General features: G+C 52.0%; 1 protein-coding gene across 5 annotated transcripts in view; it reads right to left on the reverse strand.

Moving 5' to 3' along the window:
- Window positions 1-535: 535 nt before the first annotated feature.
- SHC3 (SHC adaptor protein 3) overlaps window positions 536-15,622 on the reverse strand; it is a 96,795-nt gene continuing 81,708 nt past the window's right edge. For all 5 annotated transcript variants that reach the window (XM_045467473.1, XM_045467474.1, XM_045467472.1 and 2 more), the window contains 2 exons: window positions 12,033-12,328; window positions 536-875 (listed from right to left, as the gene is read on the reverse strand). In XM_045467473.1, coding sequence (XP_045323429.1) covers window positions 747-875; window positions 12,033-12,328 — 425 coding nt within the window. In that variant the 3' untranslated portion in view covers window positions 536-746. The remainder of the gene's footprint in view (window positions 876-12,032; window positions 12,329-15,622) is intronic.

Genomic DNA, 15,622 nt, shown 5'->3' on the forward strand with positions numbered 1-15,622 from the left:
CCACATCTGGCAGTAAGATCTTTGAGAACCCTGGACAACGGAGGTCAAGGGGGACGGGATTCCCATGCTCAGGTACCACCGACACGGCCGGGTTGACAGTTCGGCGGCACCACGTGTCAGGTGCGGGAGCCGGGAGCTCACGGTGCAGTGCAGATGGCCGGGGGGACGGGGGGGGGGGGCGTCATCGCGGAGGGAGGGGGCGCCAACACCCCGAGGGGCGGCCCCCGGGACCAGAGCCAGGCCCTTTCGGGTGGCAGCCCGCCTTCTTCTGCGCCGACTCCGTATTTTTTACTCCATATTTTTAGAACCCTCCTGCCTGCTTCTAGTCCCCGTGTTGTGCTTATCGGGTAAGATTGCAGGTCACACCTTCCTAGGGGAATTTCTCAGGAGAACGGGTCAGTTGAATTAAATTTTTTGCCCGGACAACTAGAGTCAAACTTTTTTTTCCATTAAAAACATACAGCACAGAACGTTAGTCTTACATCTTTCTTAGTCTTAAAAAATATAAATATAGAGGGCTAATTTGTACAGGATGTATAGGTATGTACACCTTTAATATGCACACGAGAAAATCAGGACAAGTTTATGAAACTTGCACTTTTCGGACACCTTCCTCCTGGGGCATTTGGACAAGGCTCTGGGCCCGTGGGCGGCTGCCCGAGTTTCCATAGCCCCCGTACCCATTTCCCGGGAAGAACCAGGTCTCCTGACCACCGGTGCAGGGTCAGGACGGGGTGGCCGGCCGGTCACAGGGGCTTCTCCACCGGCTGCTGGAGACAGAGCTCACTTCCAGCAGAGACGATGGGCAGGCTGTTCTCCAGGTGGTGGTTGATGAGGTGGCTGATGCTGTCGAAGACCCTGTCCTTCGTCCGGACCTGGGAGGGACACAGAGGGCAGGATGCGTGACCCACGCGCAGAGAAAAGAGAACGCACGTGCTTGGAGCCAGCCCCAGACCACGGGAACCGGAGCGGCAACCTCCCCGGGGCCTCCGCACTCTCTCAGAGACACGTCTGCGAAGTCCCCAGTGATCGTCACTGGCCCGTCATTCAGCCTGTCACCTGCCATGTGCCTTCAGCAACCACCCTGCCCTCTGCTGCCAGCCTTCTCCCTCCTGCTCCTCTCCTGCCCTCGAAAGACCCGTCTGGCCGTCCTGCACTCGCACCCAGAGGGGGTCCACGTAGCCCTTCCGTCTCCCGCACTGGGGGCGAGCCTGTCTGGGACGCAGGGGCAGCGCGGCACGCTCCTGGTTTCTTGGTGCAATGCCCGCCTGCCAGCCTCCGAGCAAGTGAACGCTGGGGGTGGGGTGGGGGTGTGGGGGAGGGTCACCACTTCTGCTGCTCACCGGGCCTGCGCCTTGGTCCCTGGGCTGCTACACTCCCAGTGTAGACCACACTTGAAGAAGGCAGAGGACGCCTGGCCAGAACAGTCTCCCAGCTGCTGTGGACACAGCCCCCGTGGCCTCCTTTGAGGGGATGGGAGACAGGTCAGGGAGCAGGTGCCTGGCTACATCTGATGGCCCTCCAGCCCTTAGATGGTCCTCATGATGGCTTTTGGATGCCCTGGGTGTCTGACCTCTCTCTCCAGCCTTATTTCTGGGGACCCCCCCCCTTCCCTGGGCCACAGCTCTCCCCCACCTGTCTCTCAGGGACTCTGAGGGCACATCTAGTTTCTTCCTCCTTACCTGTCCCCGTATTCTCTCCTTTCCTCTAATCCCATCCTCACCCCTGATGTGGCCACTCTTGTCTCTCCCTTCCACCGACCTACCAATGGGATGTCCTATTCTGAGCCTTCAGCCTTGATCTCATTCCCACCCCAAATCTATAGTCCAGATGTGCCCATTAAAGCCCCCCCCACCCCGCCCCCCAGCCGTCTGCTCTAGGATCTACAAGATAGCAGCCACAGACAACAGTAGAAACTTAGAAATGAGGGTGCTCTGTTCTCCTGGGGTCCCACACTGAGGTAGGCCCCCTTCCCCACAGGTGTCTGTAAGCATGGAGGGACAGGGACCCACTGGGCCACGGGGTTCCTGACCCTTGGGCACTGAGCCTCACCAAGGATGTGACCCAATGGGCACATTAGGAAAGGAATCTTTTTGCAAGAAATTTTGGCATCTTTTCATCAAGGCTGTTTAATCCTCCTGAGTTCTGTAGAATCCCCACCCCAGAAAGACCCTGAGGTGACATGGGAAGGCCCCTTTCTGGGAGGTGAGGGGCACGCAGGACTCAGCCTGAGACTACTATTGGCTGCTGCCTTGACGCTGACTTCTTCTTCCCACTTCTTAGTGATGAACACTCATCGAAGTTCTGGGGCAGCAGGGGTGAATGAAAGACGGTTTGTGACAGGGCAATGTCTGGGATAGCAGTCTTAGCATGGACGCACGTCCAAATCACCAGACAGTGTTCAGTAACCCCGTGCCCAGGCCAACTCTACCAGGAGCTTGGGGTGGGGCTCGGCCAACTGGCATGTCTCTTGATCCCCGCCCCCATGATTCCAACATATTGCCCAAGCTGCCCCCTGGTGGGCATCTTTGGGGTATGAAGGCTGAGCCACAATGGACACACACATACAAACAAAAGCATGAAGAGTTATATGATATAAATTTACTGCCTAAATAGGCCAGTTCACTCCATTCCCATCAATGCTTGCTGAAACAAGCATTGACATGGCTAATAAGCACATGAAAAGATGTTCCACAACCCTCATCATCAGAGAAATGCAAATCGAGATACCACCTCACACTCATGAGAATGACCACCATCCCCAAACCAGAAAATAGCAGGTGTTGGCCAGGAGGAGGAGACATTACAGCCCTTGTGCGCTGTTGGCAGGAATGTGAAATAGTGCAGCCGCTGTGGGCTGTGTGATGGCTTCTCAAAAACATTTTGTTAATGAATTCTCATATGACTCAGCAATTCCCCTTCTAGATGTACACCCGAGAAACTCAAAGGAGGGTCTCAAAGAGATACCTGTGCATTGTATTAAGAGCAGCGTTTCCTGCAATAGTTAAAATGTGGAAGCAACAAGTCCATCCACGCATGAATGGGTGGGCAAAATATGGTCTATCCACAATATTGGATATTGGAATATGGTCTATTCCACAATAAATGGAATATTGTGCAGCCTTAGGAAGGAAGGAGATCCTGACACGTGCTCCAGCGTGGATGAACCCTAAGGACAGCATGAAACAGGCCAGTCACAGAAGGACAAATGAGCTGTGACTCCGCTTACATGACGTCCGTAGAGGAGTCAAATTCATAGAGACAAAAAGTAGAATGGTGGATGCCAGGGGCTGGGGGTGGAGGGGACAGGGAATTATTTAATGGGGACAGAGTTTCAGATTTGCAAGACAAAAAGAGTTCTGGGGATGGATATTGGTTGTACAACTACACGCACACCACCCACACCACTGAACTGTACCCTTACAGCTGGCTTAGATGGTAAATTTTATGTTCTGTGTATTTTACCACAACAACAAAAAAAAAAAATGAAGAAAAAGAAGAAAAACATGGACAAAGGATTCGAACAGACGTTAGTCCAAAGAAGATGCGTAAACAGCCAATAAGTATCTAAAGAGATGCTTGACCTTATTAGTCACGAGGGAAATGCAAATCAAAATCACAGTGGTCTGTCACTGCCCGCCCACACGGATGGCCAGAATCCAAACGCCAGCTAATAACAAGGGTGGGAGACGGCACGGAGAAATCGGGGCCCTCGCACACTGTTAGTTGGAATGTAAAATGGTGCAGCTGCTTTGAAAAAAAAAACTGTGTGACGGTCCCTCGGGTGGCAGATTACAGAGCCACCACACGACCTAACAAATCCACTCCTGGGTATATGTCCAAGAGAAATGAAAACACACGTCCACACAGGAACTTGGACGTCATGTTAGCGGCAATGTTCGTAACAGCCAAATGTCCGTCACGAATAAAGCATGGGCTGTCCGTGAGCGGAATGTTCCTCGGCCACAGAAAAGAATGAGGTGCTGACACCCACCACAACGCGGATGACCCTTGACAACACTGCGCTCAGTAAAAGAGGCTGGTCACAAAGGACTACGTATTTATAGGATTCCATTCAGAGGGAGCTCCAGAAGGGAGAAACCCACGGAGACTAGGCGACGGGAGGCTGGGGGGTGACAGCTGAACGCAGAGGCATTTCTCTTGTAGGTGGTAAACATGTTCCAGATGGACTGTGGTCATGGATGCACACGTCTGTGAATATACTAAAACCCACTGGATCGTACTCCTGAAACGGGCCTGTATGTAAGGTACATCCTGATAAGGCTGCCTTTAACGTCTCTCTGTCTACCAGTTTACAGAAGAGCCAGGGGTCAGGGCACAAGTGACACAGGGACACCACGACCCAAATCACAGCGTGGGATATTCTACAGACAAGTTATCTAGTCGCTCAAGGAAACCACCGGAGTCCAGGGAGATGGAGGGAAAACAGAGTAAGAGTCTTCAGAGACCTCACAAAATGGACCACGTGGACCACGCTTGAATTCTGATTCCAACAAACGTACTATACACAGAACATCTTTGAGATAATCAGGGAAATTTGAATATGTTGAACGACTATCTTCAGTTTTGTTGGATATAACAACTATGTCGTGTCGTTGTTGCCTTCATACCCTTATTGGTGGAAATGATGCTGAGATATTTACAAGAGCAGTGCACTGCAGGATGCCTGGATATGCGACCAAATGTTTCAGAAAGCCCCTCCCTCCCCTTCTCTCCAGTCCCTTCCTTCCTGACTGAACGGTCGGTCCAAATGCCAAGGAAGACAAGTGCTGTGCTCTGGGGGTGGGGGGGGGGGGCAGCCACGGTGGTCCCCAGTGGGAGACTGGAGTCCAGGGGCGGTGAGGAGTGTACCACAGGACAGGTGACAGGAGGACACAGGACAGGAGGTGGGTGGCCCGCGTGGGCATCAGAGCCAGGAGGGGTGGTCAGAGCGAGCTCAGGGGGAAGGGAGCCCCCGGGGAACGGCTGGGCAGGGAACTGGCGCCCCCGCAGGGCGAGGGCAGGGGCAGCCGCTGTGATGGGGTGCAGCTCACACGTGGGGGGTTAACCAAGTCGGTGAAAATATGAAGGTAAGGGGTCAGGCTTCTCATCGCTGGAGGAGAGACTTAGAAATGCAGGAAAAGAAAAACGGATGAGCCCTGTGATATCAGACTGGAATCGGAAGAATTACCACGAGCGTACCACTTGCGACATCCAGAGACGGACACACAAATGGACACAGACACGAGCGTGCGCGTGTGCGTGCGTGTGCCTCTGTCGACACCAATCCGTCCATCTCGAGGACACGGGAGCGGCAGCACCCCCACTTGAAGATCCTGGTCTCCCCGTGAGAAACAAGCAGGCCAGGCCTCCAACTGCAGTGGAGGAAGACGGTCCCGCGACGTCCGTGTGTATTTGAAGCAAAGACAAAGAAGAGTGTCGAAGGGACGCGGTGAGAAGCCACCGAACAGTCAGGCAGCTGTGAATCCACACGGATGAAAACAAATTACTTAACAGCTGGAAAGGCGGATTCATGTAGTTTCAGGGTACCTCCTCCCAAATATGTAATCATTACAAGGGAAGGCGAGAGTGTGCAGGGGCGAAGCCTGCCAGACGCCCCCTTCGTCCGGCATCCAGGAGAACACTCACGGACACCACTCCCAGCGCGGCGTCTCCGTGACGGCGTGACCTGGACGCATAATCTGACCCCGACTCGGAGGACAGCTCAGAAAATCGGACTGAGCCGGAACCTGCGGTGAGGGGGACTGAAGACACAGGACAGCCCGAGGTGGTGAGGGATTCTGAACGGATCCTTTCCAGTAAAGGCTGTTCCAGGAGCGGCCAGGGGACAGGAAGGGGGTCGGCAGGAGCAGGCCGCAGTGGCGCCATCAGGGCGAAGGCACGATTCTGTGTGCATCACACTCACACTCGGGGGCCGGGGGCGACGGAGACTTTGGGCAGGGTACTCGCAAATCATTCCGTGGGAGAACGCTATCCTCTACTTTCAAACACTATCGTCCCCTCTAAAATAACGGACGGGTGAATCGAGATCGGAACGATATTGGTAAACTGTGCAGCGAATACTGGGACCACGGGAGTTCATTACGCTTCTGTCTCTATTTTGTGCTTCAGAAAACACTGAAAGTGCTGTTGACAGAGACAGAGGGTGAGACAGGGAGGTCGCACAGACCTGAGCAGCGCTGCTGGGGAGAGAGAGGCTTGATGTATTTACAGACACAGAGACAACCTGGGAAATGAAAACACTTGTCAAAAATTGAAAAATGGGCTACGCTTTAGTTTCCAGGGAGAATCAAGAAAGGACACCTGTTGGGGCGCCCGGGGGGCTCAGTAGGTTGAGCTTCCGACTTCGGCTCAGGTCATGATCTCACGGTTTGTGAGTTCGAGCCCCGCTTCGGGCTCTGTGCTGCCAGCTCGGAGCCTAGAACCTGCTTCGGATTCTGCGTCTCCCTCTCTCTCTTCCCCTCCCCTGCCTGTTCTCTCTCTCTCTCTCTCTCAAAATAAATAAACGTTAAAAAAGAAGAAGACACGAAACCACCGAGAGCGGTTTGAGCACCAGGAAAGGACTCCGAGAGGGAGCCTGAGCCTGGCCGTGAGCACTACCCCGCTCCCCCGGGATTCGGTTGGGCTGTCACTTCTCATCAAAGACCGCAGGTAACATCCGCTTGGTCACACTTTCCAGGTGTTACGCTGGTAAGAAGTGAAAAGACACGACAGCCTTACCCGCCAGCGGCCAGTGGCCCTGCTCGTACATCCCTAGTCTATCCTGCACTCGGACCGGTAAGGCAGCCCGAGTGTGGCTTCTCCCACGAGGCCACTGACCGTCCCCACCGTCCCCATCCCCTTCTTCTCCATGGAGCCCCCGGGTTGAAGGGACGGGCCTGGAAGATGGGGGCCCTGGGATGTGAGTCGCCGAACCAAGGACCCGAGGGGCAAGAGTGAGTGAGTGGGAACTGAGCTCCCTTGGCTCAGACCAGTGAGGCTTCCCATGTCATCTTTTAGATCAGCACCGCCTAGTCTGCCGGAGACAAAGGAAAATTTACAATAACAGCAAGGCTTGTTTGAGCGGAGGGATGGAGAGGGATTATTTTCTTAGTTACTCTCAGAATAAAATAAAATCCTAATAAATGTGGGGTGTTGGCCGGTTGCTGTTTTCCGATGTCCTGAATGCGAAGCCCCAGCAGGTGCTCTCAATGGGCCACGTTCCCGAGACCGCGGTCCGGAAGCCCACGGAACAGCCAGCCACGGAACAAGTGCAGGTGTGCTGGAGGGGCGGGTGCAGGGGCGGGTGTGGGTGCGGCACGAGGCTCGTTACAAAGCAAGCACAGCGCCCGGCCCACCCTGCTGGCCCTACCGGCCGAGGGGATGAATCGAGGACAGGTGCCTCCAGGCAAAATCTTAGCCTCAAGAGGGCTAAGTCACCGTGAGGAGGCTCCAGACGCCATCTCTGGCGCTGTTTCTGCAGAGCCCGTCGGTGGGGCCGGAGCAGCTGCTGCCCCACGCCTGCCTGGGAGCTCAGGAGCCCCGCCTCCACGCTCCTGGGTCACCCACGTTGCCAGCGACCCCAGGAGCCCTCGTCTTGCACGATCAGTGTGCAGCGGGAAGGCACGCAGGTTCGTACACTCTGCGGTAAATATAGCCTCAGAACTGTTTTGCATCCTTATTTCTCCGAGTAATCTGTTCTGCCAAGTTTCCCCCTTTATAGTCAGGGACCAACCAATTACCATGAAAATCAGATGAATAAATATTGAAGAGAATGTGTTCATCGTCTATTTTGGCGTCCTAACAGCAAGGAAGTGACATTACATTCGTAATTAAGTCTTTCTCAGCTGAAGCTCTCCTCCACTGGATCAATTAAATTAGATCATCAGATCCAGCAAAAAGCCTCCCCAAAGAACACTTATTAGTTGGTGCGACTGATTTTTCTCTGAGGTGCCAGATTTCCCCTTAGAAATTAAAGTCTTGTAGACAGCACAGCTGGGGTCGTGGCTTACAAGAACACCTGCTTCAACCACACTCCTTCAGCTTCCTTCCCTCCCACCTTCCAAATTATCTTAAAAAAAAAAATGTTTGTAAGTAGGCTCCACACCCAAGGTGGGGCTTGAACTCACAGCCCTGAGATGAAGCAACAGGTGCTCCACCAACTGAGCCACCCGGGTGCCCCTACACGTTACGTTGATACTGGTTTGGGAATGCAGAATATATTAGTAGTAGTACCACATGTCCTTTTTTGAGAGAGAGAGAGAGAGAGAGGCAAGGGGAGGGACAGAGAGAGAAAGAGAGAATCCCAAGCGGGCTTCATGCTCAGTGCTGAGCCTGATGTGGGGCTCGATCCCTTGACTATGAGATCGTGACTGGAACAAGAGTCAGATGCTTAACCGACTGCGCCCCCCAGACACCCCAATACGTGTCGTTTCGTAATCATCAATCAATCCTTTGTCTACAAGGACTGAGTATATGACCCATTAACCGTCTTTGCTCTACGAGATGGCGTAACGTGGCTAAACTGTTAACTTCTCTTTTCTCAACAATACCTAAATGTTGCAACTGAAATCTTCGCATTCTCTTGGCCTTGCTCAGGTGTTTTCTCTCCTATTTTGTCTCAGAAAACAACAGATGGATTAGTAGCAGCCCTTGCAAAGGGAAACCTCTCTGGGCTCATTCTGTTTAGAGACGCCTATCTGTGATGAGTCATCTGTAGCAGCACGGGACCCTCAGCTCCCACGTGGCCTGCGGGGGCCCTCGGCTCCCGTAAAAGCCCGAGGTCGATCGGCGCCATCACGTGCTCGGAAAACACCTACTATGTGCCTGGCGCTATTCTAGGTACTGGGTGTAATGCAGTAACTAAGGCTGCCTCACAGGGATGACAGGGCAGTGGGGGGAACCAGTCAGCGAACCAATGAACAAATAAATGAGTGCTTGTGTGTGACAAGGCCTTGAAGGTCACAACGAATCGTGGTGCAGAAACAGGGGCTCTCCAGGACACTCTATGTGACATACGAAGAGGGACGGCCTCTCTGATTTGCAGCCGCCCTAGCTTGTTATCAGGTGACTATACCCCTGGCCCCCAAAGCAGACCAGCATACACAAGCAAAAGGCAGCCAAGGCAACCAAGACCGACCCCACGGGTGAAGGGCAGCCAGAAACACCCAAGAGGAAGTGTCGGGTGCCCAAATCCCGCAACGCGGTCCGTGACGGCTGCGTCAGGACCAAGCAGGGCATGTGCCAGGACGCAGCGTCAGAAGGATCTGCCTGTGTAACTGCCCCCTCCCCATGTTAACAGACTCCAGAAAAAAACCCCCCATGATTATTGTACTATTTCAGCTGGTGCTGAAGCAGCATTTGACAAAATCCAATGCCCATACATGACAAAAGCAATCCGGTAACTCATTTCTATGAATTCCACACAAGCAGAAACTGTCCTCTTAAACCTGCTCACGGACGTATCCCAGGTGTCAAAAGCAGCGCCCAGATTTAGCAGTCACTTGGTGCACAGCTGTTGAGCGACTGAATGAATCAGAGAACGAAGTCCTCTCTTCGGCTGATGAAGACAATCCCCCAGAGCTTACATCACCCTCAGTAGAACAAAACCCACCAACGTCCCCTTTCAGGCTGGGGACGAGACGAGGGCGCCCTCTCCTGGTGAACGCTCCAGGGCGCCCCGGTGAGCGCGCCACGGGGTCAGAAACCGGAAGGCAGGAGACGCGACTGTCCACGTGGGCCATGGCCTGACTGCCGTTCCGGTAACACCGCTGCCATCGGCAAGATTTCTGGGCACAAGATCATACCACATTCCTCTCCCTGCAGCAGTCACTGTTGAGAAAACGTGGCCAAAATCACAAACCTCTTGTGCCAAGAATTCAAACCAGACACTCCAGGGAGTAACCAAACAAAGGAAACACAAGAACTTTCCGGAGAGAGTTTTCAAATTCTAACAAGGGACAGCTTAAAACTAAATAAGTAGAGACTCATGCCATGTTCGTGGATGTGATGATTTAATGCTGAAAACCGTCAGCTCTCCCTGAAAGTGATCCGTGAACTCAACACCGGTCCTACCAAAATCCCAGCACGCGTTTTCGGTGGGGGGATAAACGGACTCCAAAACCACAGCAAAGAGGAATAGAGGTCCGAGAACAGCTTAAAAAGAGAATGCTAATAGGAGTTGCAAGAGGAAGGACTTACACTGCCACATGTTAAGACCGTTTCAAAGCCAGAGTGACCACGCGATGTGGTACTCGTATCAGGACTAAACAGTCCCCTCAACAGGACAGGGCAGACTCTTGAGAAAAACAAGGGACACAGAGCACGGAGAACGTTAACTCAAGGCGCATCCATAGGACAGAAGCCTGGCTCACCACCTGGAGATTTAAGGAATGCTGGGTCCCTGTCTTATGTCACTGTCAAAGTAACTCTAGTCAGAATTAGAACCTAATTGTGAAAAATAAGCAAACACAGAAGTCACAGAGGAACAATGTGCATCTATGACTGCAGGTCAGGAAATCTTTTATGTTTACTTTTTAAATGTTTCTAATGTTTATTTATTTATTTTGAGAGAGAGAGAGAGTATGAACAAGGAGGGGCAGAGAGAGAGGGAGAGACAGAATCCCAAGCAGGCTCTGCACTGTCAGTGCAGAGAGCCCGATGTGGGGGCTCAAACTCACAAACCATGAGATCATGACCTGAGCTGAAATCAAGAGTCAGATGCTCAACCGACTGAGCCACCCAGGTGCCCCATGAGGAAATCTTTTAAAACTCAAGACCACAGGGGCACCTGGGTGGCTTGGTCGGTTAAGCATCTGACTCTTGATTTCGGCTCAGGTTATGATTTCATGGTTCATGGGTTTGAGCCTTGTGTCAGGATCTGTGCTGATTGTGGAACCTGCTTGGGATTCTCTCTCTCCCTCTGCCCCTCTCCCCTGCTCTCCTTCTCTCTCTCTCTCTCTCAAGTCAAAACAAAACAAAACAAAACAAAACAAAACTCAAGGCCATAAACCATAAAAGGGAAACTTCTATTTGATGAAGAACATCACAGACAAAATGATCAGATTCGGGGAAAAAATGGGAGGGTTCATGTGGAAATTCTATGGCTGAGAAACTCAGGAAGTGAGCTGGGTGAGATCAGGAGAGAAGCAGGGGGGAGGTGGGCGCATAACATTTACTGGAAGAACCTGTGGACACGCGGTCGTAGGGCGACACTGGGATATGCTCTTCCCTGGAGTCCTGGACTCGCCCCGCAGGGAGGACGATGTCAAGCAGCAGATCATGTGACGTAACAACTCTCCCCTCCCCCACCAAACACGGTTAAACTGCGTTCAAGTCCAACCAAAGACGGAGGCTTCGTCCCTACCCATCGATCAGGACAGGCCATGTTCTAATCTACTGTTCGGATAACTACCTGCTTCTGTGTTTTCACTGGATAAAAGGTTTTACACAACAATCTTGGAACTTATTTAATGGTTCAGTTAATGTAATTACGTTTATTAAACTTAGCAGTTCTTAGACTGTGCCAAGATCAAGTCCAATCTATTTACTGACTGGAAGACGGGAAATTCAGTCAGACCCACACGGTTCATCAGACACGACTGTACCACCAAGAACGGCCACACACACTGTCCCCGAGTGGGAAAGCGGGAAGCTAATTAAGAGGGGGTCTGTTTACTGCTTCATCACGTCTTCTACTCTAGGAACTCTTGGAGACACTCGAGATCAATATTAGAAGCCCAGGAACCCTGCACTTCCTCATCCACTATGAATGGATTGGACAGGAAAACTTTCCCTGTTTTTGTACTTATTGTAAAGGACGTCAGAGTTACAGCTTTCGCCTTGGGCCCTCGTGAGGTTTCCAAGCGCGAGCCAAGCGCAGGCCCGTGTGCCTGGGCAGCTGGGTCCCCGAGAAGTGGCCGCCAGGACGTCAGCAGGTGCGCACAGGCAGCAGAGGGAAAGTGTGGTCACCCAGCACAGAGGACAAGGGGAGACTGCTCTAAGGAGGCAGGTCATGTCCCGCCCGTGCTCACCGTGCCCTCCGGGTCCACGAGCAGCAGGTGCTTGGCCTGGCCGTTGTGCATGCCCGTAAGGACGAAGGAGCCCGGGTTGGTGGCGCTCTTCCTGACCAGGAAGTCCCCGTCGTTCTTCAGCAGCCCTTCGGCCTCCTTCCGGCTCATCTCCCCTTGGTACCAAGGCTCCCCTTCCAGCTCCTCCAGCATCTTGGCATCGGGGGCTCTGGGCGTGACAGGGCTGATGCACTCCACGGAGGCCGCCTTGCTCAGCACAGGCCCCGAGGACTGGTTCCTGAGAGCGTCTTCAAAGGGTTCTGTCAACAGCAATTGCCAGCAACAAGTCAACCCCACGAAGAGCAAATGATAACATGCACAATGTGATCTCGATGGAAAAGCCGAGGCAACTTCCACCGGAAACAAACCTACAGAAAGGTGACTGGCTGGTACTATTGACCGTGTTTGGAGGCACAGGCCGAACCCCGCCACGACTCTTTCTGACGAGCCTGCGTTCCCAAGACAGCTGGGCGCTGCGCCTCGTGCGCCAAGGACTCAAGCACACCCTCTGTCTAGCCGGTCAGAATGACTTCACTTTTGCATGCTGCGAGAGGCCGTGCATATCGCCCTCCATCTACCTTTTCTGGGACATCGGCTAGCCTCTTAATAAACCTGTTTTCTTCTGAATGGAAACCTGCCATTGCTCCTGGAAATACGCAGAGAAAAGGATAATCTGCAAAGTTAGAGTCACTGCAAAACCTATACCCAGCCCATCACACATTTGTTTCAAAACCTTGGCATCAAGGTACATTTTTCAAAGAGAAGAAAAGTGACATTTATTGGGTGCCTTTTGTGTGACGCGGCCCGGGTTAGGAGCCCCACCTCTCCTTGGCCTTCGCTCGTTTCTCTGTGGAAAAAAGCTCCTGTGTGGGCATCTGAGACCCGGCATGACCACAAGTCCCCCAAGGACACACTTCCCACCCCGGGGTCAGTGAACGGTAGGTCCGCTGCTCTAACAGGAACAGACACGGCGGCACAAGAAGTCGCCAGGAACATCTAATTAAACCTCAAAATGAGGCAATGTGTACGAAAGTGCTGAAGACGCCCACGGCACCACACAAGTGTCAGGTGCGAGGATGAGCACATGGGACCACGTGGCCAAAGCAGCACGGTGCGAGTGCCACAAGAACAGGAACAGTTCTCTCCTGGGCACAACGACGTCCCCACACTCCAACATTGTCCCTGGGATGTAATTCGCGCCCTACACGTATTCAACAAATACTGCAGAATAAGACCAATTATGAGTAGAGGGTGGGCAAAAGCGAGGTGAATAAATGAAACCCAAGTTGGGGTGTTTTAATACTTGTTAAATCATTTACAGACCTAAGAATACAAACAGGTTAAAACTATTGCCTAAAATTAGATTTTCTGTTTTTATCCTTTTTCTTCCTGATTACCTGGAGTAGTTGCAAGTTGTATTATACCATTTCTGCACCATCACCACCACCATTATCACTATCAAGACCATCACTATTGTCACCACCATCATTAACCTCATCATCACCATCATCACCACCATTATCACCATTGCCACATCAGCACTATAACCATCATCACCACCATCACCATCACCACCGTCATCACCATCACCACCATCATCACCACCACCACCATCAACATCACCACCATCATCACCACCATCACCAATCATCATCATCACCACCATCAACATCACTATCACCATCATCACCCTCACCACCACCACATGACGATCAACATCACCATCATCATCACCACCATCGTCACCATCATCACCACCATCAACATCACCACCATCATCACCATCACCACCCTCATCACCACCACCCCATCATCACCACCACCATCAACATCATCATCATCACCACCACCACCACCATCATCACCATCACCATCATCACCACCATCACCAATCACCATCACCACCATCAACATCACCATCATCACTATCACCACCACCATCACCATCACCACCACCATCGTGACCATCAACATCACCATCATCATCATTACCATCATGACCACCACCACCATTATCATCACCACCACCATCATCACCACCACCACCATCGTGACCATCAACATCACCATCATCATCATTACCATCATGACCACCACCACCATTATCATCACCACCACCATCACCACCACCACCACCATCATCACCATCACCATCATCACCACCATCACCAATCACCATCACCACCATCAACATCACCATCATCACTATCACCACCACCATCACCACCACCATCGTGACCATCAACATCACCATCATCATCATTACCATCATGACCACCACCACCATTATCATCACCACCACCATCATCACCACCACCACCATCGTGACCATCAACATCACCATCATCATCATTACCATCATGACCACCACCACCATTATCATCACCACCACCATCATCACCACCACCGCCATCATCACCACCACCATCATCACCATCACCACCATCACCAGCACCATCATCACCACCACCGCCATCACCAGCACCATCATCACCATCACCATCATCACCACCACCACTACCATCACCATCACCACCATCATCACCGCCATCACCATCACCACCATCAACATCACCATCATCACCATCACCACCACCATCATGACCATCAACATCACCATCATCATCATTACCATCATGACCACCATCACCATTATGACCATCACGATTGCCACCACTGCCAAAGGCACCAGGAGAGGCACCATCACCATCATCACCATCAACATCATCATCACGTCACCAACCATCATCACCATCGCCACTACCATCAGCATCAGCATCACGATGAGCACCATTAACTATCACCATCTTTACCAATGGCACCATCATTATTTCACACTAGTGGTTTAAGATAAACAACACAGACTGCTAGCTTCATTTTTTTCCATACTTTTCAATAGAAACTAGCCTCTCCAGGGCCCTTTCTTCTTCTATTATGCCCTTCTCTAGTTTTGGAAGCAGGTGTAGAAAATGATGGATGACCAAAAGGAGGCTCTGGTTCTCATTTTTCCCATCTCAAACCCACACCTTATCTAACTCCCCTTGGGCTCTGGGGCCAGGAGCCACTGGTAAACTGACTAGATTAAACAGTGAAAACTGTCTGACCATAAATACAAGTACTAAACTGCAGCTGGGAGACACCATTTCAGCGCAAGCAGAGGCTCACAAAACTGCCACTTTGGTCTGCATCTTGGGAAAGTCGCTTCATACCTCTGAGGCTATTGCCACATTTTTTAAGAGATGGGATTTGGTTAGATGGTGGTGAAGGTGCCTCTAAGCCCTGAGATTCCACAGTTCTTCTGTGTGTGGTGACTTCTGTACACAGAATGGGGTCAGAACGGGAACCCACTGTCTGGGAAACCAAAGCAGCTGAGGAGAAACAGACTCTGGTCGTCAGGACGCCACCTGATCGTGGGAGCACTCCGCCACGTCCTCATTCACATGCAACACCACAAACAGCACACGTCAAACCAGTAAGGCTGCCTTGACCAAGTGGTAAAGTTACTGAACCTCTAGGATTCTCCATTTTCTCCTCTGTAAAAGCGTGATAATAAC

Source organism: Leopardus geoffroyi, chromosome D4 (assembly GCF_018350155.1).
Source record: "Leopardus geoffroyi isolate Oge1 chromosome D4, O.geoffroyi_Oge1_pat1.0, whole genome shotgun sequence".
Taxonomy (NCBI): domain Eukaryota; kingdom Metazoa; phylum Chordata; class Mammalia; order Carnivora; family Felidae; genus Leopardus; species Leopardus geoffroyi.